The sequence below is a fragment of the Crocodylus siamensis genome, chromosome 3 (assembly GCF_052110815.1).
Source record: "Crocodylus siamensis isolate JL-2025a chromosome 3, ASM5211081v1, whole genome shotgun sequence".
Lineage (NCBI taxonomy): Eukaryota > Metazoa > Chordata > Crocodylia > Crocodylidae > Crocodylus > Crocodylus siamensis.
Genome location: NC_143397.1, coordinates 246,751,765 through 246,777,674, shown reverse-complemented (window position 1 = coordinate 246,777,674; position 25,910 = coordinate 246,751,765). Strand labels below are relative to the sequence as shown.

The window sequence follows — 25,910 nt, the reverse complement described above, 5'->3', positions numbered from 1 at the left end:
TTTAACCAATCTCAATAGGCCTTTATTGTGAGTATATTAGAACGTAACCAACATTATTGCTATTATAAAACAAAATCATGAAAGAAAATACCTTTCTTCTCTCAGGGAAGATTTAACAATTCAGTGCTGACTCTCTCCAATCTTCTAATGACAATACACTGACACACACAGCTAGGTTGAATAACTGCATGGAAACAGTCACGAGCAGGTCCCAAAACTGAACAGCCATTCAAAGGCAATTAAGTGATTGAACTGGATTTTAGTTTCTCAACAAACCGACAGAAAACCATGTTAGCTCATCTCCAGGTGACAGAGGCCCCAGTGCACATGCAAACTGTCCAGATTAAATAGCATGTTTTGGAAGTTCATATTTTGTCTTTTACAAATTGTTTCCTGGATGCGCACTTCAATTCTTTTCCAGTAGTTCTGAGTTGCCCAGGCTGGTACAGAATAGCTGCCCAATCAACACTGCTTTTTGTTCAAGTGTATTTTCACCATCGTCAAATGCTCCTCTCCTATTCTGCACATAACAAATATACACACAGTGTATAATACTTATTGCTAAAGATGGACCCCACACCCAGTGCTAAGGACATCACATAGCATGATAAAAAACAATATGAAATCATTGTAACGAAAAACATCCATGACCCAATACAAACGAAAAATATATATAATAAAGTATAGGGCTAGCAACAGGCAATCAGAAAATATGAAAGCCCTTTGTCTTTAATAAGCATTCTAAAATTCATGGACTGAAAGATTTCATGAGGAGTAAAAGGAGGGAAGAAAATAGGTTCTACATTTGGAGAGCCACCTTGCAAAGGCAAGTACTCTTACACATTGTGTGCGATGGTAGGATAAGTAAAGAATGAGAGTTTATTACCTGACACCCTTCAGCACATTTTCCATGATAAAAACCCCTGTTTTCAGTTGCTTACAACTTTGTGAAACGGTTCAGTTGCAATTTTCCAGGCCCAGGCTTTCTCATCTACTTTTTCTAGGTATTCACATTTCAGTAGAAAGAGTTTAATTAGAATTTAACCCCCCATGAGGTTATAGGGAAAAAAAGCATATTGGTTTTTTTAGATTTTTTGAGGTTAGAGGCAGGGGGTAGGGGGAAGGAGGAGGATTCCCAAATCCTACTACTCTATGAAGTCTTTAGCACATACATAAGAAACTCACTTACAAAGTGTGTCTCATTCCCTGCATGACTAATCCAAAGAGGATAACAGTCAACTATTGCTACCAGTGACTCCACAGCTCAACCGATAACTATCTATGCTGTGGATCTAAACATTTCACTACACTGCTAATTAGTCATTAGCCATCACAATATGGCTCTGTTGGATGGAAAGCCTATTTTTCAGCTGGCTTTAAGAAGTTACACAACATATCGCATTCCAGAAAAGTTGCAAAGTCAAACACTCAGGAGTTGGGAAGTGTCAAAATTAAATTAGTCTAAGAACGCTGAATTTGGCCTCTGTATATATTATGCATAATGACAGCCGTTATTCCATCATCACATACTATTTTTCCCAGCACTCCTAAATGATGCTCATGGAATCAGTGGTGTTCAGAACATGGTTATGATCTCTAAGATCCCTGGCTCATTTGTTGAGAAAGTTGGAAGCTATGTAGCAAATGAGGCAAGGGCTTCTGAGAAGAAAAAGGACAGTTTCAGGATTAAGACTGATGAATGTCTGCTGGAGAGCAAGAGTTCCTTACTCTACCACACAAATTCTTTCACAGAACCCAACATTTTCACAGGTAGCCAATTAAGCATGTGCTTCCTCCTCCAGGGATCCAACCTGAGACAGCTGGGACTTGACCTGCAGAAGTGCTGAGCATTTTGAACTGCAACTATGTTCAATGCACAGTACTGACACCAAAGTGTTATAAAAATGCTACATGACCTGAAAAAGTGCCAGCTCCCAAGCGTCTCAAACACCAGGCAATTGAGTAACAGAGATTAAGGCCTAAAACACATTTGGACAAGGAGGATGAATGTAATATCAATTAAACCACAACTGTGGTGAAAATTAAAGCCTGTAAATCATGCAGACCCTACAGTGATGTGTTAAGGTATTGCCAGTAAGGACAGGGTTTGAACTCTGTGTGCCAAATATGAGATGTTTTACTATGCACTTAGTGTGGATAGAAAGAAATGTTGAGCAGTTAATCAGTGGGTTCTGTCCATCATATATGGTGAACAGGGTGTGGGGAAGGCAGGGGAAGAGGGTACCCTACAAGGTAAAGGGTGTAATCATGTAAATGACAGACGACAACAGAAACGTACAGGCAGAAGGCAGAGGAAGGCAGCACCTTAAAGACTAACTTGTTCAGAAAGGCATACACTTTAATAGGCAACAGCTTACTTCATCAGTGTATTTCACAGCAACTGGCAAAGTAGGCTGTCACTTACGAAAGCTTAAGCCGTTCTGAACAAGTTAGTCTTTGAAGGGTACCACCTTCTGACTGACGTTAGATTAACACAGCTAACTACCTCTCTCAAAAACATATGGAAGAAGAATTAATTAAGATTGCATGAGCAACGTTAATAGTTTAATTTTTGTTTGACTTTGCAACCATAACAACGTTTTAATGGTGATTTGTTGTATGTGTCTTTCTCTTCAGATCACATAAACCTTTCCAGTTAAAGAGTACCAGATTACTGTCTCCTAAACTCATACAACTCTCCCACTTTTAAGTGATAATATTCTTACAGCTCATTGTACTGAGAATTGAGCCTCCTTTCTCCTACGCGAAATCTCTCTGTCCAGCTCTTCCTTCATTATAGTTATTTTGCACGCACACACGTGCGCACGCACACACACGTGCGCACGCACTCGCACACACACAGTAACATGGCTAGTGTGTACTGCATTCATAATGTAAATACTACCTACTTGGTTTCAAGTTGTGTATCTAGATTTACATTTCTTCTATACAGTACACACAGTACCACATTCAAGGATATGCATCAAAAGAATAATATACAAAAATGTCTGGCACACTGAAAAAGCAAGTAGATCACTTTCAAAAGCTATTCATTATAATCTTAAGCGCTTATTTAAGCATCAAACTATATAAAAAAACATTAACAGTTGCCATTAAAAGTCATCGTGGTTCCTTTGAATTATGGAGTCGACAGTCCTGGCTCCATAATCAACGTTGAGTTGAGTTTTGCACTCACACAGAGTAGTAATATTTCCAATACTATGATGTGGTAACCGGTGGTAAAAGAGACCTTTTAAATAGCAACTACTCTGTAACTGGGGCTGATGTGTTTACTTCAGACTTTAGATATTTAGAGTGATAACTTACTTCAGACATGACAGACAATCTGGAGACCTCAATGTTGGTACTTTTCAATAATCACTCAGCCATGCTACTGTCTTACATTTTTTATGATGAAAGTTCAATGTACCAGCTTCAAAATCTTTCCTACACGATCCATCTTTGGCACTTTTTTCACCTGTATGAATCCTCAAAAGGCATTCAAGAAATGGTATGGTTTTGAGGGTCTGTACATTATTTTAATCAGCTTCTTTTTCTTTTTTCACATTTGTATATAGGACAGGAAGAAAATTGGAAGATGTAGAATATGCAGAATAGTTTTAATAAACAGTTTTACATACAGTACCTTACATATAGAACAGTGTGTTTGCAAATTTAAATAATTTTTGAATGTACAGTGGCTTGTACTCTTATCAAAAAGGTAAATTCAAGTTTACTGTCTATCGGTTCTAAAATGCGTTTTATACAGATAAGTAGAACTGATAAACAGCTGAGGCATAAAATGTTCAAGTATCTTAATGTCATTAGTTAAATAGCCTCCTTTTAACAGTTGTATTTTACAAATTTCAAAACCTGTACATACATTATTTTCAATTTTAGAAACTGCTTGTTAAAAGGTAACATTTCATGTTAACCACCAGTCTTTAGTCTATTGTAATAAAACTAGACATGTGTAGATAAATAGGTATGTAGTATGTACATAGGTATATGTGTGTATATGCACATATACATGCACATACATGTAAATGTAAGCACTGGGTGCAGCGGCAACTCATGTGAGCACAGGCACAGAGAAAGTCCTTGGCTCAAAATCCAGCAAGAGCTAACAGAGCATCTAGGTTGCCTTTGGTTTCATGATGCTTTTTTCATTTATAACTGAAGCTAAAAGTTTTATAAAAACATCTCAGATAAAGTCTCTTTGTGATATTTAGTGGTTTAGTTATTCAGAGCCACGCAGAGTTTTTGCTGCTCTTGTCATTATTCCTCATCCCAGCTGAGGTTGGTAAAATTTCAGAGGGCTAACACCAAACAGAGCTACCCAGGACACAAATTGTATTTTGAATCCTGAATACTGCCAGAAAACATAAAAAAATATAAGCTAGATACAATTTTGGATGGATTGCTGGCACCATATAGGACTTTCAAATAAAATAAAAGAAGAGAAAACCCCACAAAACAACCCTTCATGTATCTTCATTATATTCAAACTCTCATCGCAGTGGTTTTAATATTATTTGGCACATCTGACCACTATTTGCCACTTACATTTTAAAAGAAGCCTATGGGTGCTGTAATGAGGATTCCATTTAAAAATACTTATATAAGACCATCACCACAAATACTTTCTTTTCCAAAAGAAGCTAGTGTTTTCATTTTCCTGAACATTCATTAGACAAGGAAGTAAGCCTGGACTACAAAAAATAAGTTCTCTGACTATGACTTGATTTTGATAGATGGATCGATTATATAAGGGATACAGAGCTCCATGTTTGTATTTTGCTAGCAACATAACAGGAAATCTTCAGAAATTCATATTTTTTCCACCCAACTTAGTTTTATGTGAGCTGACACTTGTGAATTTGGACCTTTCTGCTATACATTATAGCACTTTTCTTTGTAGAGATTTCTTGAACCTTCTCGTATAACCACAAAAATCTGTCATTAACCTGCCTAGTCTTTCATAGCATGTAGGTCTATGCTTGATATACTGTAATTTGCTTGGACATAGAAAATTATCTTCACTTTCAATATTCTTACTTCAGATTTCATCTCCCCTCTCCAGAGCTTTAGCTTAATAATATAAATCGGCACAGAAACAGATAAATGTTCAGCTTTTTCCTGTCCTTCTGTCAGTCTGGTGGCTAATACACAAATTCATTGTAGAGAGCCTATTTTTATTCCTTTATTCTTCCTCCTGTCATACAGAGCAGAGTGTAGCTATCTCCTGTACTTTCCCCATGTCAGTTAAGAGCTGTTTGATACGTCGCTTGAGCTGAGGCAGTCTTGCAAGAGGATCTGGTGGTTCCAGTTCTCCAGTGAAGTCAAGCCAGCTTTCTAAAACTACCAGGAAGAGAAGAATGTAATTAGAAAGCAATCAGTAGGAAAAAAAATGAGTAACTCTCAACAGCTTGGATCTGTAGAAATGTAAGAAGGCCCATACTACAGTGCCACTTAAGTTAATGCCAAGACACTTGGTGAATTCAGCATGTTTTGGATTTGGCCCCAAATTTCCAACCCAAATTTATATGGCTATTGTCTCTCGCCTTTACTCCAAGGAAATAAGAGAGATGCCTTTCAAGACATCAAAACCAACCATACAACTGCTATTGTCAGTGACATATGCACCTCAAACATCCACTACTGAAGATAACACACTAACACAGAGAAGCCTGCTTTAACAACTCAGTATATGCTTACATTATTTAACACATCCTAGGTAGGGATTTTTAGGCTCAAATGGTTCCAAAACTATGAATCCCCTTTTACTGTTGGGTATAGATCAGTACCTAACCCTTGCAAACGGTATCAACTGAGACCTAGATTTAAGACAAGGGAATCCAAAGTTTGTTCAGTTGAGGGTTACTTCAGGATTCAGCTAAGCCTGAAATGAGCATGCTCACGGCCAGCTCATGCATTTCTGCGGCATTCACCCTCTTTTATATCAAAGTGCAGCCTATTAAAGACTCCAATAATTAATTAAGAATCATAAAGTTAATTAAGTGCTCCACAGGAATATGTACTCCTCCAAGCAGGTGACGATGCTCAACCTTATGACCACTGCTAACTGGTTTGATAACTAAAAACCACTAACAAACATAACTGGGGACAAATTAAGACCTTAAACAACATCTTGATATGCTAGACAAGAGGCCCCATGTTCACTGCATCTTAGGCCCCATCTATATGCTACATTACACTTAAGACACAATTAACTTTAAGTGGTTAAATCATCCCTTAAGTGGTCACCCAGCCACACAATCAATTAATGGCATGTTGAAAAGAGGATACAAAGTTACTCCACAAAATAGCTTTGTAGTTGCCTCCTATCACAGCATTAAATGAACATGTGGTCATGGGCCACTGTGGCTGGGAGCCCCGTCAACTGATTAGAGATCCCAACTGGGAGTATCCATGTGCACACCAGAACCTGGGAGCTGATAGGGCTCCCAGCTGCAGAGGGGCCCCATGTACCCAAGCCTGGGAGGCTGCAGCTGCTGCAAACCTTTTTCTTTTTTCTAGAAATACAGGCAATGCACATGCACTCAGACTTGCCATGTTTCTGCTACCAGTGCTAATACTATCTTGTATTAGACAAGAAATAATTAAATAGACTTAATTAAACTACCCTGTGTTTTAACTTCATCACTTGTGAAACAAGTCTCTAGAAAAATATTCCTCTACTGTAATATTTAGTCCTACTGTACCATTTTAATGCTGCTTTCAAACCAATGGGCAGTAAATCAGATACACAGATAAGATAGAACCATATCTTCTCTTTACTACTTTCAAATACCACTAAACCAACATTACCAGCTTTACCTGATAAGATTTCATAGATTTCATAGACATCAGGGCTGGAAGGGACCTCGGGAGATCATCGAGTCCAGCCCCCTGCCCAAAGGGCAGGAAGTCAGCTGGGCTCATAGGATCCCAGCAAGATAAGCATCCAGTTTACTCTTGAAGGTGTTCAATGTAGGTGCTTGAACCACCTCCGATGGCAGGCTGTTCCAGACCTTGGGGGCTCGGACAGTAAAGAAATTCTTCCTTATGTCCAGCCTGAAACGGTCTTGCAGGAGTTTGTGACCGTTCGACCTCGTCATCCCTTGGGGCGCTCTGGTGAACAAACGTTCCCCCAGATCCTGGTGGTCACCCCTGATAAACTTATAGGTGGCCATCAGATCACCCCTGAGCCTACGCTTTTCCAGGCTAGAGTCCCATGTCTCTCAGCCTATCATCGTAAGATCTGTTTTCCTGACCTCTGATCATGCACGTGGCTCTCCTCAAGCTTCCACATCCTTTTTGAATTGTGGAGCCCAAAACTGGACGCAGTACTCCAGCTGCGGCCTCACCAAGGCCGAGTACAAGGGGAGAATGACGTCCCAGGATTTGCTCGAGAAGCATCTATGGATGCAAGGCAGCGTTTTGGTCGCTTTATTAGCTGCAGCATCGCATTGCAGGCTCATGTTCATCTTGTAGTCAATGATGACCCCCAAGTCTCTTTCTTCTGCAGTGCTATCCAACATAGCACTGCCGAGCCTATAAGGATGCTGCAGGTTTTTCCTCCCAAGGTGGAGAACCTTGCACTTTTTGGTGTTAAACACCATCAGGTTCTCGTCTGCCCATTTGCTGAGCCTGTCCAGGTCAGCCTGGATCACCCGCCTATCTTCTGGCGTGGATGCTTTGCCCCAAAGTTTGGTGTCATCAGAGAACTTGGCCAGTCCGCTCCTGACTCCAATGTCCACATCGTTAATGAAGATGTTGAACAGGATGGGTCCGAGGACAGAGCCTTGAGGGACCCCACTGGTCACAGGACACCACAATGAGTGACTGCCATCAATTACAACCCTCTGGGTCCAACCACGGAGCCAGTTTCCCAGCCAGCGGATCGTGGTGGAGCCAAGGCCACAACTGGCCAGTTTGGCCAAGAGGTGATCATGGGATACCAGATTAAAAACTTTTTTGAAGTCAAGATAAAGGGAACTGACTCTCAGGTACAGCAAAAAAGCGGAAGCCTGGTATTTTGTGTGCTGTGTGATCTTGGACAACTCAGATTAGCCCAAGTTTTCTAAATTCAGTTAACATTGTGCAGAGGTTGTGTGCACTCATTCTCACCAGGTGCTGCAGACATTCAACCTGTTGAAAAAAATCAGGCCATCAGTGTCTAAAAATGGGCACCCAAAACTACAGGTCCAAATCTGAAATTCTGGGCCTCAATTACTGTTTCAGTTACTTTCCTGACTTGGGGCAATAGAAAAAGTGGCTGAAGTTTGTCTAAAGTTTAATATAAACTCAAGAAAGAAATCATTATGCAATATTTGGATTAATACAATTACCATCAACTTCTTTTTCAATCAGGTCCATTCTGCTGGTGACTTCATTCTGCACATTCTCTATGTGGGTAAGGAGATTTAGCTGCCATTGAAGATGCGCATCCACTTGTTCTTCTGATCCTTTTTTCTCATTGCAAGCAAATATTGTATTCCCTTCAGCCGAGGTCTTCTTCATAAATGAAAGGAAATAAAGTTAACACCTAATAAAATGCTAATTTTCAAATTTACCATTTGAATCCTGTCTCTGATTTCAATACTTAGGGCAAATGCCTTGAACCATGTGATTTTAAATCAAACTACTGGCTACTTAATCAAAAAGCCCCATATAATCATAGTATTTAGCTTTTTAAGATAGATTGAAACAAACTGCTAAAAAAATTAGGCTAATCTGGGTTTCAGTAAACCCATGAAAACAAAGTGTGTAAAAAAAAATTTTAAAAAAAGAAGCGGGGAGCACAACATTGAACAATTCTTGCATTCTGTTTGATAGGATAGTAGTGGCCCATGTCTCATCACTCTGCTGTATAAACTTCTAGCTCTTTGTTCATCAAGTGCTGATTGTACCAGTGAACTGTTACCAACATAAGCAAACATTTAAGGGTGTTTTGCTCTTGTTGCAGCCAAAGAATGAAATGAAAATACCGTCATGGAATAACAAAGCTGGAACAACATCTAAAATGTCAAAGTTTACTGGTCTACTTCAAATCTGAAATTTTAATAGTGGGCAGATTTAAAACTAAGATTGTATTTCTTCTTCCTACAGATGTAACTTGCTGCTACAAGGATATATCAGTTATATAACATGGCTAACACTTTAAAAAGGGCCAGATAATTAAGACAGGCTGCACAGATGCATTTCAATTATCTGGGAGAATTCCCCCAGGCTTGTTTTCCTGGTAGAAAAACTTATTCAGAGATACTTGAACAGACTTTTGAATGCTCGACCCTTGAAGAGCAAAAAGTTTGCAGTGCTGACCCTGTCAGACAAGAGGCCCTTGTGCACACATCTTAGCGTGTTCTTTGGGCTCCCTCAGTCTGCCCAGAGACAGATGGCAGCATCACACAGGGTAACCCTGACTGACCAACCCAGACTTCTCAGAATCACCCTGCGTCTCCATGTGGGATTGTGAAGGGGACATGTTCTGCTTGCTTTCTGGCTGCAGCAGCAAAGTCCAATGAGCGACACACTGTCTCTTGGGGGGAAAGGAAGAGGCAGATGCAAAGCACCCTGGGATGCTGGAGGATCATGCTGTGGCTCATTCTCAAAAGAGAATGAGTACAGTCATTTACTCTCCCAGGAGAAACTCTCCTGGAAATTATTTAACTTTGGTTGTTCCAGGATTATTTCTCTCCTACAACAGCCATTTTTGCTCTGAGAGAAAAATCCTGAACATCTGTACACTTGCGGCTTCTCCTGGGATAGCAACAAATCTCCCAGGAGAAACTGAATTCTGAACGTGGCCTGTGTGACCAGTGATATGCATAATCATGCACAAAATAAATTAAATGTTTCAGAAAGGATTTTTTTTTCCCTTAACATGCTTATTTTTCCCTTGCCTGTGACACTACAGAAAATAGCTATGACCAAAGACAGGATATACTTAATTTGACAGCAAAATGGAAAAATAGTTCCTTTGGTCTACAAGACAGGTAATTTTATTTTTATAACTCTATGATCACACATCTACTGCAGCTCGTTGAATATAAGCACACCTTATATTTAATAAACTAAACTCAAAGAAAGTACTATGTTGCTTGTACTGTTGTTAGTCAGATGCCAGAGAAAGGAACAAACAGTACTGGAAATGTGTCATACCTGTTTGAAAAAGCTCTATCTTAAAGATAATACACAATGTTTATTAAAAAAAGGATTCTCTACTATTTTGCTTCTGAAAAAGGCGTGCGGTTTTGGGGGTGTGGGGTTTCTGACAAAGGCAGCATGAAATAACATTATTAGTTTTAATGAAGGATGAGTTCCTCTTCTCTGCTTGATTTTCATAAGCCTCAGATAGAAAATAAAATGTCAAGTTTGGCTTTTCTCTCCTGCTGGAGGACCTGTAGGTTATGCCTTTTAAGATGCATTTTGCTAGCACACATACCTTAACTAAAAGAGTCAGAGGCATAGTGATTAATTGCTGAAGTTCAACAGATTTAAAAATAAACTAAAGCTTAACTTTTAACTAAAAATTCTTCCTGCTATCGAACAACTTTCTTTTGTTTCTTCAACTCCTGGCATCATTTCTTTGGATCTCTTGTTTTTCTTTTGTATAGGCCTTTATATATAAACCAAAAAAAGGTTTATATATAAAAGTATAAGCCAAAAAGTATAAACCTCTACTTTCAAGATCCAATGGCACATTCCTGAAAAAATCCGTTTCTAACTTTATAAATTACACACTGCCATAGGTAAATAGCAAACTAAACGTCTGTCTGTCTTGAGAGCCTTACAGGCTATCAAGGCTAGAGAGCGTAAAAGGGAATATAAAATAAAGTGAAAGTCTGTTTTTTTTATATGCGTATGTGATATTAGACCCATTTTTGTATTTTTTTTTTATAATTTATCCTTTATTAATATGCCACAAGAACACAGGTCAGCCTTTGAAAGGTAGTTGCAAAATATGGACTTCGAGGAAAACCATGCCACAGGAGAAGGGAGGATATTCAAGGGATAAGACACCAAAAATTGCATTAATGCTTGATAAAGAAAACTGCAAAAAAGTGGTATGAAAATGCAGAGGCTAAAGTACAAGTTGAGAAGTTAAAATGAGACCAGATCCCAAAATATAGGAAGGGGCAAGCTTAGCTAAAGCTCCAAAAGGCAAGAACGCCACGTTTAAGGAGATGCACAGGAACTCAACATTAAACAACAAGATCTGAGCATTGTTTGGAGAGGAATATCAACACAAATCTAAACAACCAGACAGCAGGGGGTTACAGCAGTCTAGAAGTAAGGCTGCTAAGGCATAGACAAGGATTTCTCAAGCAATGAAAAGGGGCACCTTTAAAAAAGGCAGCTGATCTTGAGTTAGTTCAAACAGTTAAAAAACAGCATCTTAAAGCAACTACAAAGCTGATCTGAAATGAAACTCAGGATAAATGGAGAGTGGCTCACATAGGAAACAAGGCACAGAGTACAATGAGCTAGACAGAAAGCTGCAATACGAGTACAGAGGAAGGTCTAGGCTGACATTTGCCAATGAACTGTTTGATAGAGGGATAAAGGAGTATAGCAGAAAGGAAGGATCTACTTGACTCAGCAGGTCCCTCCTCCACATCTAATAAATAAATGTGACAAAAGTCAGTAAAGTCAGTTGAATTTGTCCAAGATACCTTAATTCTGCCCCAAAGTCCAGATAGATTTTTTTTTTCATGATTCAGAAAGGCAATTTTTGCTACTTATACAGGTGCATGCACTTCAAACTCCTGCATGAGATCTGCAGCAGTCATTCCATACTAATTTCATTATTTAAGAAGACAGTTACAGCATAATGCTGCCAGTCAATCACATGCGTTTCTACAGTGCACGTTTCTCTCCTTCCCTTGAAGCTCTATAAAGAGTTTTTGTTCCTTTTTCATTAGGAAATCTCTAGCTATTTGAGAGAGCTTGAAAAAATACCATTCTAAATTCCCTTACGTGTTAACAAGCTACTTGAAAACATGTGGCTATGGACAACAAAGGTAACTTTTATATCTAAACATTTCTAAATATATTTATAGTTGTTTTAAATCTTTAAATTCACCATAGCTGGCATTACAACCTAAACCTGTGCCTACTTTGTCATAGAAGTTTTTAATACATCCAACTTCATTTAAAATGGGCGGTTCTGATTTCTTTTGGCTACTTTTAGGATATACACAAGCAGAAAATTCAGAAGTGGGCATTTCTTACAATTTTGAATTTTATTTGAAAGAGAGATTTGAGTTTTATTAAGAGATTATTTAAGAGTGCATAAGAGATGATGCACTAACTCTAAGAATCTTCAGAAATGAATAATGAGTTTTACCTGATCACTCATGCCATCTTCTTTAAAAGAATATTGTAAATAGGTTTTATTCTCTGAACGGAATTCCTGATCTTCCTCAAAACTACTCGTATCCTCATCATCTGAGCTCACATGGTCAGTAACTGCTTTGCAGTCTTGACCAAAATTCTGTGGTTTTTGGTAACTGTGCTCACTTGTAATATATGTTTCTTCCATCTTCTGGGGTAAACTAGGGGGCTCTTTATGGTTTTGACTCTGACACATCCTTTCAGGTGGATTAACAGTATCTGGCAAAGTCACTATTTTTTTCTCCACTCCGAGGGATATCTGCTCTTGCTCTTTTCTCATCCCTGAACAAGCCCAGAGATGAAGGTCAGGGTGATGTTTATTTCTGGAAAGAGGGGAAGAAAGAAGTTAGGATTCAACAATAGCTCATACTACTGTTTCTGTTTCATTACAATTAAAGAAACAATAGAAAAACATTTGGCATCGGTGTTCACTAAAAAACAAATGTTTCATGCAGCATTCTCACAGGCTTCTTATTTCATGGAAAATCCAGTACAACTCCATCATCTTTAATAAAACTTTTAAGATGCAACAAAAACACCAATGATCCCAAAAAAATCTGATCCTGTTGGTGCCGGGCCCACAGCTCTCACTGAAGTTGAGGATATGGACTTATCTTGCAAATTGCACACTGAAAACATAATTAGGAAATGTGATCAAAAAGAAGGTTCGCCAGTCAGGCCACTGAAAAGACTAAATTAATTAGTAATATAATACTCACAATAGATTATTGAGAGCCACGAAGACTACTGTTTAAAAGTACAGGATAGAAGAGTTAGAGTCTACTCCATACTTACTACAGAGTATACAGCAAGTAACACAACTCTACAATGTGCTGTGGCAAGTATCACAACCAATCCATGACTCGGTGCTCCTTCTGTAAATTTGGAATGGTAATTTGCAGCCTCACAGGGCATTAAATTATAATGGTTTGTTAGTGCTTTGCAACCCCAGGTGGAAGAGACCGCAAAATGGCAAAATTTAGAACTACTGAAGCTTGCTTTTAAACTAGATTTAGCAGATACAGACATGTAAGCTTCTCATCCAAAAAGTCTGTAATCTCTTCATAATATTTTTCCTTTGCATGAATACTGATCAACACCAATCAATAGCAGGAACACAAACACAGTTTAGTGCTTAATGGAAGAAAGAGTTTATTTAATTCCTATTTACCAACAATTTTTGTACATCTTAGTCAAAAAAGACAAGCAATCGACTTTTCTGCATTGAGATGTTCAAGAGAAACCTGGCATCTGCCCTGTAATGCTGTGCTACATCATTCTCAAGAGCACAGTGGTTAAATATGTGTTGACTACCAGGTCTATAATATAACCTACATTTAAAATGTCTGGCAGAACTCATGTCCACCTCTCAAAAGGTACAAAGATGAGGAATACGAGACCACACTTACTTGAGTATCCCAATCTGCAGCTGCAAGCCATGTAATATTTCAGTTACTCCATACACATCAGCCAACAGGTGATGCGTTGACACAATCTTTTTGGCATTTAGGTGACAGTAGTTTTCTTTCAAAAAAGATAATCCACACATATGCCCATTGTTTAACCAGTCCTTATCATAAAGATATTTGGCACTCCATCTCTGACCTATGAGGGAAGCAAGCAGAAGGCATTTTTTTAAAGTGACCGCAACTTTCAAAGGTGTTATGCTGAAAATATTGGCACTCCCGAGTACTTTAAAATTCTGTTACAGTGAGGTCCAAATCAATTCATTTCATTCTGTAAGATGACTAAGATACTTTACTTTATTAAATAAAGGCAAACATCAACAAATACCAGTAGGAACACATTTTTCCCAGAACCATCACTCCCTCTTGGTCCTTACAATCCTTCTGCTCAATTGGAGTCACAAAACACCTCTAGAAGACAGGCCTGGGAACAGTAATTAATAATTAATGGATAGTAAAAAAGCTGGTCTTAATGTAATCCACTAGCTACCTCAGGTGTCTGTACACAAATGCACAGAGCCTGAGAAACAAGCAGGAAGAATTGAAAGTCCTTGTGGTCACAGACCTATGATATAATTGGAATAACAGAGCCTTGGTGGGAGCTCGCATGACTAGAGCACTATCATGGGTGAGTATAAGCTGTTCAGGAAGGACAGGCAGAGGAAAAGAAAAGGAGTGTGCTTTATATTAAAGACTTGTGTGATGGCTCAGAGCTCCAGTATGAAACTAGAGACAGGCCTGTTGAGTCTCTGGATTAGGGTCAGTGGGGAGAGCAACAAGGGTGTTGTTCTGGTGGGTGTATGTTACAGACCACCAGACCAAGGCAATGAGGTGGATGAGGCTTTCAGCAAACAGCGAGTGAAAGTTTCCTGATCACAGGCCTTGATTTCCATGGGGGACTCCAATCATCCTGGCATCTGCTGGGGGGTCAATACAACAGTGTGCAGGCAATCCAAGAAGTTTCAGGAGAGTGTTGGGGACAGCTCCTGGTGCTGGTGTGGAAAGACAAATTAGGGGCCTTGCTCTTCTTGACCTGCTGCTCACAAACGGAAGAACTGGTGGGAAATGTAGTAGTAGATGGCCACCTGGGCAACAGTGACCATGAGATGATTGAGTTCAGGATCCTGAGGAAAGGTAGGAAAGAGAGGAGCAAAGTAAGGACCCTAGATTTCAGAAAAGCAGACTCTAACTCACTCAGGGAACTGATGGACAGGATCCCCTGGGAAGCCAGTATGAGGACGAAAGGAGTCCAGGAGAGCTAGTGGTATTTTACAGAAACCTTACTGAAGGTACAAAAACGAGCCATCTCTATGTGCAGGAAGACGAGTAAGTACAGCAGAAGACCAGATGGGTTTAGCAGGGAACTCTTCAGTGAGCTACAACAGAAAACAAGAAAGCTAACAAGAAGCAGAAACTTGGACAAACAACTAGGAAGGTGTACAAGTACTGCTCAGGCACGCAGAGAGGAAGTCAGGAAGGCCAAAGTGCAACTGGAATTGCAGCTAGCAAGGGATGTGAAGGGTAATAACAAGGGTTTCTACAAGCCTGTCAGCAAAAAGACAAAGATTAAGGAAAGTTTGGGTCTCCTACTGAATGGAGGCAGCAACCTAGTGACAGATGATGCGGGAAAGGCTCAAGCACTCAATGCCTTTTTCATCTCATTCTCCACGAGCAAGGGCAGTTCTCATGCTACTGCACCTGGCAGCAGTTTGGGAAGGAGGTAAGCAGCCAACAGTGGTGAAAGAACAGGTTAGAGACTGTTTAGAAATGCTGGAGGTGTACAAGTTTATGGGGCCAGACATGATGCACCCAAGGGTGATGAGAAAGTTGGCCATTATGACTTTTGCTACAGGACAGGGAGATCCCCTGCCCTCCATAAATGCTGACCTGATGAAGGAACATCTTGAGAAGCTGGATAACTTCAAGTCAGCCGGCCCTGACAATCTACACCCCAGGGTACTCATGGAACTAGCGAGCGCAGCCCCTGGCACAGATCTTTGAAAACTCCTGGCGCTCTGGTGTAGTACCCGAAGACTGGAAGAAGGTCAATGTGGTGCCTATCTTCAAGAAAGGGACGGAAGTGGATCAGGCTAACTATAGGCCCATCAGCCTGACTTCTATCCTAGGGAAGGTCTTAGAAAAGTTTATTAAAGAGGGCATCCTTAATGGATTGGCTGACACCAACATCCTAAGGGATAGCCAGCATGGGTTTGTTGCAGGTAGGTCTTGCTTGACCAATCTCATTTCCTTCTATGACCAGGTGACCTATCACCTTGACAAAAGAGAAGAGATTGATGTCATATATCTTGACTTCAAAAAAGCCTTCAATCTGGTATCCCATGATCATCTCTTGGTGAACTGGCCAACTGTGGCCTTGGGTCCACCATGATCCACTGGCTGGGAAATTGGTTCCGTGGTCAGACCCAGAGGGTAGTAACTGATGGCAGTCACTCATCATGGTGTTCTGTGACAAGTGGGGTTCCTCAAGGCTCTGTCCTTGGACCCATATTGTTCAACATCTTCATTAATGATGTGGACATTGGAGTCAGGAGCGGACTGGCCAAGTTCGCCGATGACACCAAACTTTGGGGAAAAGCATCCACGCCAGAAGACAGGCGGGTGATCCAGGCTGACCTGGACAGGCTCAGCAAATGGGCGGACGAGAACTTGATGGTGTTTAACACCGATAAATGCAAGGTTCTCCATCTTGGGAGGAAAAACCTGCAGCATTCTTATATGCTCGGCAGTGTTACGCTGGCTAGCACTACGGAAGAAAGACTTGGGGGTCATCATTGACCACAAGATGAACATAAGCCTTCAATATGATGCTGCGGCTAGTAAAGCGACCAAAATGCTGGCTTGCATCCATAGATGCTTCTCAAGCAAATCCCCGGATGTCATTCTCCCCTTGTACTCGGCCTTGGTGAGGCCGCAGCTGGAGTATTGCGTACTGCATCTAGTGTTGGGCTCCACAATTCAAAAAGGATATGGAGACGTTTGAGAGAGTCCAGAGAAGAGCCACGCGCATGATCAGAGGTCAGGAAAACAGACCTTACGACGACAGGCTGAGAGACATGGGGCTCTTTAGCCTGGAAAAGCACAGGCTCAGGGGTGATCTGATGGCCACCTATAAGTTTATCGGGGTGACCACCAGGATCTGGGGGAACGTTTGTTCACCAGAGCGCCCCAAAGGATGGCGAGGTCGAACCGTCAAACTACTGCGAAACTGTTTCAGGCTGGACATTAGGAAGAATTTCTTTACTGTCCGAGTCCCCAAGGTCTGGAACAGCCTGACATCAGAGGTGGTTCAAGCACCTACATTGAACACCTTCAAGAGGAAATTGAATGCTTATCTTGCTGGGATCCTATGACCCCAGCTGACTTCCTGCCCTGTGGGTGGGGGGCTGGACTCAATGATCTTCTGAGGTCCCTTCCAGCCCAAATGTCTATGAATCTATGACTGCAGAGCCGGTGGCCATTACTTTTGAAAACCTGTGACAATTCAGAGAGGTCCCAGATGATTGGAAAAGGGCAAATATACTGCCCATCTTTAAGAAAGGGAAGAAGGAAGATTCAGGGAACTACAGAAATGTCAGCCTCACCTGAGGTCCAGGAAAAATCATGGAGTAGGTCCTCAAGGAATCCATTTCTAAGCATGTGGAGGAGGAGAAAGTGATCAGGAACAGTCAGCATGGATTTACCAAAGGCAAATCATACCTGACCAACTCGACTTCCTTCTAGGATGAGATAACCGGCTCTGTGGATGTGGGAAGAGTAGTAGATGTGTTACACCTTGACTTTAGCAAGAGTTTTGATATGGTCTCCCACAAGATTCTTGCAAGAAAGATACAGAAGTACATCTGGGATAAATGGACTGTAAGGTGGACAGAAAACTGGCTGTAGCATCAGGTTCAGAGGGTAGTAATCAATGGCTTGATATCTAGCTGACAACTGGTATCAATCTGAATGTCTCAGAGGTTGGTCCTAAGACCAGTTTTGTTCAGTATCTTCATCAACGACCTGGAAGATGGGATGGAGTGCACCCTCAGTATGCTGACACTAAGCTGGGTGGAGTTGTAGATATGTTGGAGGGTAAGGCTAGGATTCAGAGAGACTCTGAGATGTTGGAGGATTGGACCAAAGGAAATCTCATGAGGACAAATGCAAAATCCTGCACGTAGGATGGAACTATCCCATACACAAGCTGAGGACCAGCTGGCTGGGCAGCAGCTCTGCAGAAAAGGACCTGGGGACTAGTGGACAAGAAGCTGAATATGAGCCAACAGCGTACCCTTGCTGCTATGAAAACTAACAGCATACTGGGCTGCATTAATAGGAGCACTACCAGAAGATTAAAGGAAGTGATTCTTCTCCTCTATACAGCACTGGTAAGGACAGATCTGGAGTACTGTGACTAGTTTTGGGTCCCCCCCTGACTACAGAAAGGATGTAGACAGATTGGAAAGAGTCCAGCAGAAGGCAAGGAAAATGATTAGGGGGCTGAGGCACGTGACTTCTGAGAGGCTAGGGGAACTGGGTGCAGAGAGAAGAAGACTGAGTGGGGGGGACTGTGGAATCTCCATCCTTGAAGGTTTTTAAGGTCTGACTAGACTAAGTTTTGGCTGGGATTAAATAATTGGAGATACTCCTGCTTTGAACAGAGGGTTGGACTAAATGAACTCCTGAGGTTGCTTTCCAACCCTAATTTTCTATGATTATCAGATCAGCTTTGCTCTGTGGCTGTAGGGGACAAAACTAGGAACAATGAGCTCAAGTTGCAGCAGGGCAAATTTAGACTGGAGATTAGGAGGAACCTTCTGACTCTGACAGCGGTCAAGCATTGGAACATACTACCTAGAGAGAGACTGTTTTTAATCTCCACCCTTGGAAACTTTCAAATGCAAGTTAGACAGACATTTTGCTGGGATGGTTTAGTCTGAAATGATCCTGCTTTGAGAAGGGGCTGGATTAGATGACCTCATGATACCCTTTTTCCTCAGGACAGCCCATATCCTAGTGGTTATAACCAGGACACTTAAGTCCAAAGTCTCTGCTCTAAACTGCCAGTTGAGTGACTTGAACCTGTGTTTCCCACATCCCATGCAAGTGGCCTAGCCACTGGACTTGGAGCTATTCTTGGTTAATGGTTTCTCTTGGGCTTTGATCAAAAATTGCACCCTGTTCCTAAGAAGCCTTCCCAGAACCAGTTTCAGTGAAACCCATTCGATTCTGTGGCAACTACACAAAAATGCCAATGTACCAAACCCAGGAACACATTTAATTAAATTCCCAACTAGTTCTATTCCTTATTTTTTTGTAAACTGGGTCACTTATTTACACATTATAGATTTAGTTACTCAACTTCATAAATCAAATCTGTAAACTCTGTCCTAGTTTCACTATTCTCTTTACAAGGATGAACTGGTTAGATACATCTCTAATATCAGTTTTTAGAAGATTTAGAATAGTTCTTTCCAACCACAAACAGTTCTATTTCAAAAGAAATACAGTAAATAACAGTACCATGAGGTTACTCGTATTACCTACTGATTTCTAGATCATGTGTGTTACAATTCTAATTTCAAGTTCATCAGACCCAGCCCAGAATCTAAAATTTAAGGTATGTTATTTCTGGTGCATACAAAAACACTTAAAAGTCTAATTCTAAAGGATAAATTCTGCCGTATGTTACACAGTGCATCTAGGAGGTTGTAGCAAAGCAAAATATTTAACCCATTACAATTTACTTACCTCATAATTTTGTTGATGCACAACTAAGAACAGAATCCAAATCACTTGCCTATATTGTTGTACCTTCAAAACTGCTAACATGGCTTGCAAGATCCCATTTTATCAAGTAATTAAGCAGGCATGACTCCAAATAGATGTAGGAAAGTGAACTGCAAGGTGATATTGTTTACATACAGTAGTCATTTTTCAGACTAGAATGTCACTTGCTGGGAATTAATTTTTCAATAAAAAAATATGTACCTCTTGAAAAATCTAAAGAACCACAAATTAACAATTTGAAGAAATTAAACCCCCCCCCAATATTAGGAAACTAAAAGTTACCATTCAGAACCACATCTAGGAAGGAGACAAAAGGACTCAACCATAAAAAACATAACACATGACTCAAAACAGATTAAATACTACTGAAAATTTGGGTCCGATTATGGGACTGTATACCTTTGCTAAAATCAATAGTAAAGATAAAGTATTAACAATTTTTGTATGAAAGCGACGTATTCATACCTGGTGGGTTTCTGCAGATGTAACAGATGTACTGCTCTGGGATGCTGTCTTCGAACAATCCCATACAGATACTGTGTTGCCAGCACAAGCATTCTTCACACTATCATCCAAAACCAAGATAATTCATAATGTGTCAATCAGTTCTATTTCTTGTTTCTATAAAATGCAAGGAATAGCACCTTTTCTTTAACAACTGGCTTAAATTAGGGCAGTGTTCCCTGAACTGTGGGCCACTGATCACACTGGGCCCCATGTACCTTTATAAAAGCTTTCCATTAAATATTGGAGGACATGAGTTTGTGGTAGAAAGAGGTCAGGTGGTCCAAAAAGCTTCAGATGCATGAGACAGGGTATCATATTCATGCAACTTAAATACGATGTAGCAAAATCAACCCCAAAATAGCTAATCTTTAGTTTTGAAAGCGACTGCCCTGTCCTAAATTCCAGTCTGGTGAACAATTTAAATGCCCAGCAATTTAATAGATAAATACTTAGCATTTAAGCCTAGCAATGGTATTGGAAAGTGGTAAAGGAGAAAGATCAAGTAAGGTATGGCAACATAAGAATGAAAAGAAAAATACACTTTTAAAAAGCACCTCTACTATGCTCTAGAAAGACTTGTTTTAATACTAAGCCATAGTAAGGCTAAATGAAAAAGAAAAAGCAAGCAATTGTTGAAAGAAAAATGACATGAAGAGAGGAAAACCAAGATGAAAGGGATATAACAGCCTAAGAACAGGAGACTGGTTAAGCTGCACTGTGACAAGGTACAAGAAGGAAATATGAATTCAGAAAATCATAACAAATAAAATACGATGTAATAATGGTGCTGGGTTTCTGGTTGTAGCCACGTTGGTCTAAGGACACAGGCAGACACAGTTCTTTAGGCAGATGTGATATCTTTTATTAGGCCAACTGAGTAGTTACAACAAAGTTCTTAGCAAGCTTTTGGGCCCAATCTCCCTTCGTCAGGCAAAGGGAGTCTCCGCTGGTCGGAGACTCCAAGGAATGAGAGAAACTAAAAGTGTGGCAGGATATCAGTGAAAATGTAAACAGGTAGAGAGAAGAGGCAGTCTGTGAAAAAGCGAATAGCTGGAGATCAGGAAAGCAGGAATGGGAGAAGCTAAATGTGTGACAGGATGTCTTCCCCCTCACCCCGCTTTACTTTTTGTTTTCCTACTTCTACCCTTTTACATTTTTACTGACATTCTCCAACTATTCCCTTTTTCACAGACTGCCTCTTTTTCACATTGTATTTTATCTCTGTTGTCTCCCTCTGACCTTCCCCCCCCGCTCACTTCCCCCTCCCTTCCCCGCTTTTCTTTTTGTCTTGTTTATCTCTACCCGTTTACATTTTCACTGACATCCTGCCATACTTGTAGCTTCTCTCCTGGGAGTCTCAGACCAGCAGACTCCCTATGCCTGATGAAGGGTGACTGCACCCAAAAGCTTACTAAGAACTTCCTTCCAACTACTCAGTTGGTCTAATAAAAGATATCACACCTACCCAAAGAACCTTGCCTGCTGATGCAATAATGGGGAACTTCTCAAAAGAAGAGAGCAGTGTAATCAAATTCAATATTTAACGGTAAAACAAGATAGCTGATAATATGGAGGCATTCACCTCAAGTATGATCATTCAAATCCATCCCAAAATTCAGGCATAATCGCAAACTGCTGAGATCCGTACCAACATTATAAATTTAAGAACCGATCAGCTCAAGCTTGTACACCTCCATAACAGCCCTACAGTCACTCTCCTCATTGTCTCCATAGCTACACCTGCTACATTAACTATTTTTGTTCTGACACCTAGCGGTGTAGCAACATAGCTATGTGTCTGGAGCACAGGGCCAGCAGTGACTTCCAGTTGCCGCCAGGCTGTCAGCACACTCACACAGCTACCAGAAACATCTGTTTTTTTCACCCCCTTCCCTCCTCATCCCCAGGCTGGCACCTGGGTACAGTTGTTCCAGTCATCCACTCTAGTTACACCACTATTGACACCCATTTTTGACTATGTAATGCATCTAAAATACTACAGTCAAAACCAATCTCCCTCTTCTGTCTCTAATATCTACCCTTCTTTTCAGGGTCTTTCAATGACTCGCCATCGCTTTTAATATTACGATTCAGTCTTATTCTCCCAAGGCCCTACATTACTTAGCTCTTGCCTACTTTTCAGGTCTCTTCTTGCACCCCCACCACACATTGCCAATCCAACAATGCCAGCTCGGGAACCAGATCTGAGTCCTTCTCATGGAGTGATTTTCAATGCTGCCCCTCTTCATGCCTGAAATACTCTCCTAGAATTTATTACTAAACCACCAACCCCCTTGCCTCATTCAGAACAACCAAATGAAGTTAGCTGTACTCAACAGACTGTTAACTTCACAAAGATCTGTTAGGTTTGTGATCTTTATTTATGTAATAATCCCTTTCTCAGTTGTTCTTCACTGTTTATGTCTCACATAAATACTGGATAAGTACACTAAGTCAGCAACTTTAATTAATTATCTGTGGTGAAGTGCTTAACATAGTTTCTAGAGTACTGCAAATAAAATAATCATTAGTAGAAGCCATCTGTTATTTGTCCAATGGATTATCAGCTGCAATTTTTGACAGTGTGGTATGCACAGGACTTGCTACAATCTGCAAAAAATTGTTCAGAAAATGGTAGTTCCTCTTATGTTTCCATTTGCCACATCACAGCAAAACTTAAAAATGTAAACATTCCCTAAGAATAACTGCAACTGTTTAGGGTACCCCTGGGAAGTAATATGCTGGAGAAACAGTGCCTGTAAGACAAGTCTCTCCATAAAGATATGAGCTACACTATGAAAGTCTGAGAATGTGGGTCTTCATGAAACAAGACCTGTTTTCCAGAGGCTATACACTCACATTGGGAATATTTGACCTGAATTGAGAGAGAAACCATTTCATGACCTAGAAATGGTCCTCTGGATCAGAGTGGAGGTAGTCTAAATCCAGCTCGAGTAAGCACAGCAGTCTCTACAACTGCCACTGCTGTTGTCACTCTTAGAAGTGGAAAGAACAGAACAGGGATAAAAACTGTGCTGACATCAACCCAGAGAGGTAGTTCTGCACAGAAAGGACAGGCTATGCAGGAAGCCTTCACTGCTAACATCCATTTCTGACCTTTTCTTTAGATAATGTCAGTCTCCAACAACGTCAGAAGAGCACTTAAGCTCAAAATTTACAGAAAAGCATGCAGAAAAAGTCTTTTACCTGAATCATAAAGCCATTCTCCTCATCCATTTCACAGATACATCTAACTATTTCATTGAGGGCATCATCTTCATCCTGAGACTCTTCAAAATTGGTTGAATCAAAGTCCTGATTGTATTCATCGCCACTCAGTAACAAGCTCTCTGTGGATGAGTCATCCAAGAACTCCACATCTGAGAGGTCTAGAAAAAACAGATGTATATGAAATGGTATGTATACAAAGATAAAATATTTTATAAACATACTACTGCATTTTTAGGTGACCTCAGCTGAATACATAGCAATGAAAGGCAGCCACTTCAGAGGTAAAGAGACAGTATCCAACCAGAGCTCAGCACGACACAGAACAGCATCAGGAAGGTGTGCATATGTTTAATTTGGCATGTAGGCATTTGTGTTATTTTAGACAATGCAGCTATAAAAAGTTATCCAGCAACTGGAATTCATTGAGATGAGCTGTTCAGTCATACACTCTTACAAGTCAAGAGGCTCAGGCTGTGCTCATCCATGTATGAGAATATGTTTGCAGATAACTACTTGAAGGAGAAACTCAGTTTCATATTTTGATACCACAAGTAGAATTGTTTGGCTTGAATTTCTCTTGCTATTCATCTTTTTTTGTTTGTTTGTTTTTTTGGTTTTTTTTTTAAAGAAATGTATGTTTTTAAACCAAGAATTTCATACAGTTCAGCAAACCTACTTTCTCCACTAAGGTCAACAGACAGAATAGCTCTTGGATACTGATATGCAATGTTCTTCTCTGTAAACATGCTGCGCAAAGTCAGAGAACTCCCAGAAGAACGGGTGAGCGGGGAGGAGCACCTTTCCAAAAACTCAATAGAACTATCTTCGTAATCCGAGTAATCTGCAAAATTAAGGCCAACAATAGTTATTAGAGGTAAGAGTAGTCAGGAAAAAAGTTTATTTGCAAGGGTCACAAAGGCTGTTAATGAACATTTAGCAAAATTATAACATTGTGTGTAAAATAAAGAAAGTGGGTTTGCCTTGGATATTAAGTGGATCTGTGGCATATAAACCTGACACTGCCTGAGTTTCTTCCACCTATGTTTACTGAGTAAAATATTAAAAACATGCTGATTTTGAAGTTAAGTATCTGAGATAGTTAAGGTAGTACATGAAATGTCAACCACGTCTCCTTATGTACGTGTCAAAAGCAGAGCAAGGTTGCACCTTAACAACTACCTGTATGTATGTAGTGTAATAAAGCTCTATTTTCTCAGTTCATACGGTATACATCTCAGACATATGTAACATACACCATGAAAAATATCTTTAAGAATATAAAAAAAAAAAATCATATTTTTTTAGTAATCAGAATCCGCCAGTTTGTTGATAGTCTTTCTGTACCTCTCCCCATTTCTATGAATGTTTTCACTGACTGTCTTTTTGCCTCTTTTGCCTCAATATTACCATATTTACCCAAATCCAAGACAACGTCAAATATAAGTTGACCCCCACTAATGAGATTCTATACAAGGAAAAATTAGGACCTGCCAATAATGAAATGCCCTATGTGAAAAATTATAAACTTTCCCCACTGTGGCAGCGAAAGCACTGGCAAGGCAGCCAGACCTGCACTCCTCACCCCCCCATGCCTTTGCCTGTCCCCCTGCTGCCAGTCTCCTTTGTCACTTGCTGCCCCCAGTGCCTGACCACCTCTGCCACATGACTGTGCCTGCCCCCTGCTCTTCCTTCTGCCTGAGCCCCTGTTATTTGTCCCCCTCCTCCCCCCATGCCTGCTCCCTGCCACCTGCCCCTGCTGCTTACCTTCCACAATGACACTTACTTCAGGGCGGTCAGTGGTGGTGGCCTCCACCCCTGCCCAGCCAGGCAGAAGCAGCAGCAGCAGCGGCAACTCTGGTGGAGCCAGGTTGGGACCAGAGGTAGGTGGAGGTGGGGTGTCTGCATGCATGTGTGGGCACGCACCTCCCAGGCAGTCCCCGCTCCTACTGTGTGATCTCCCCCACATGCTTTCTGCTGTGCACCTCTTCCCCCATTGCACAAGGTATACTGGCCAAGGGCAGGTGGCAGCTCAGCTCTGGCTTCAGCTCTGAGCCTGGAGACAGGGCTGCCACAGCAGCAGACCCCTGCCCAGGCTGGTACTTGAATCTAAGAGGTTCTTCTTTCCCCATGTTGACTGAAAGGGGGCTGGGAGGCCAGAAACCTCATCTTGGATTTGAGCAAATATGGTAATTACAGCATTAACACAACCAATGCCAGGAGCAGCTGAGACCCCAGCTCTAAAAAAGACTGCTGTGACCCTCAGCTGCAGATACAACAGTCTTGTGAAATTATGAGTGAGGCCATCACACACAATCAGATTAAAAATCCCTGGACAGTATTAACTAAGATTACAACTGTCCACAATTATGTGTTTCCCTTCTCCTCTTAAATCTTTTTATTGACTACTCACCTCGATACCAACTGTCTAACTGACCTATCTAATTATTCACCAGTCATACTACTACCCGTAAGTACAGTCTTTGCACAGATGCACATATTTATTCTTTTCTCTGA

At 40.7% G+C, this 25,910-nt stretch overlaps 1 protein-coding gene across 8 annotated transcripts in view; it reads right to left on the bottom strand.

Moving 5' to 3' along the window:
* Positions 1-25,910, bottom strand: part of PHF20L1 (PHD finger protein 20 like 1) — an 84,641-nt gene continuing 58,731 nt past the window's right edge. For 7 of the 8 annotated variants that reach the window (XM_090040670.1, XM_090040672.1, XM_090040671.1 and 4 more), the window contains 7 exons: positions 24,073-24,237; positions 23,373-23,554; positions 20,124-20,223; positions 13,812-14,007; positions 12,356-12,725; positions 8,355-8,520; positions 1-5,361 (listed from right to left, as the gene is read on the bottom strand). In XM_090040670.1, coding sequence (XP_089896796.1) covers positions 5,219-5,361; positions 8,355-8,520; positions 12,356-12,725; positions 13,812-14,007; positions 20,124-20,223; positions 23,373-23,554; positions 24,073-24,237 — 1,322 coding nt within the window. In that variant the 3' untranslated portion in view covers positions 1-5,218. Of the gene's footprint in view, positions 5,362-8,354; positions 8,521-12,355; positions 12,726-13,811; positions 14,008-20,123; positions 20,224-23,372; positions 23,555-24,072; positions 24,238-25,910 lie in introns of those variants that run through there. The other variant, XM_090040678.1, reaches the window with a different exon arrangement.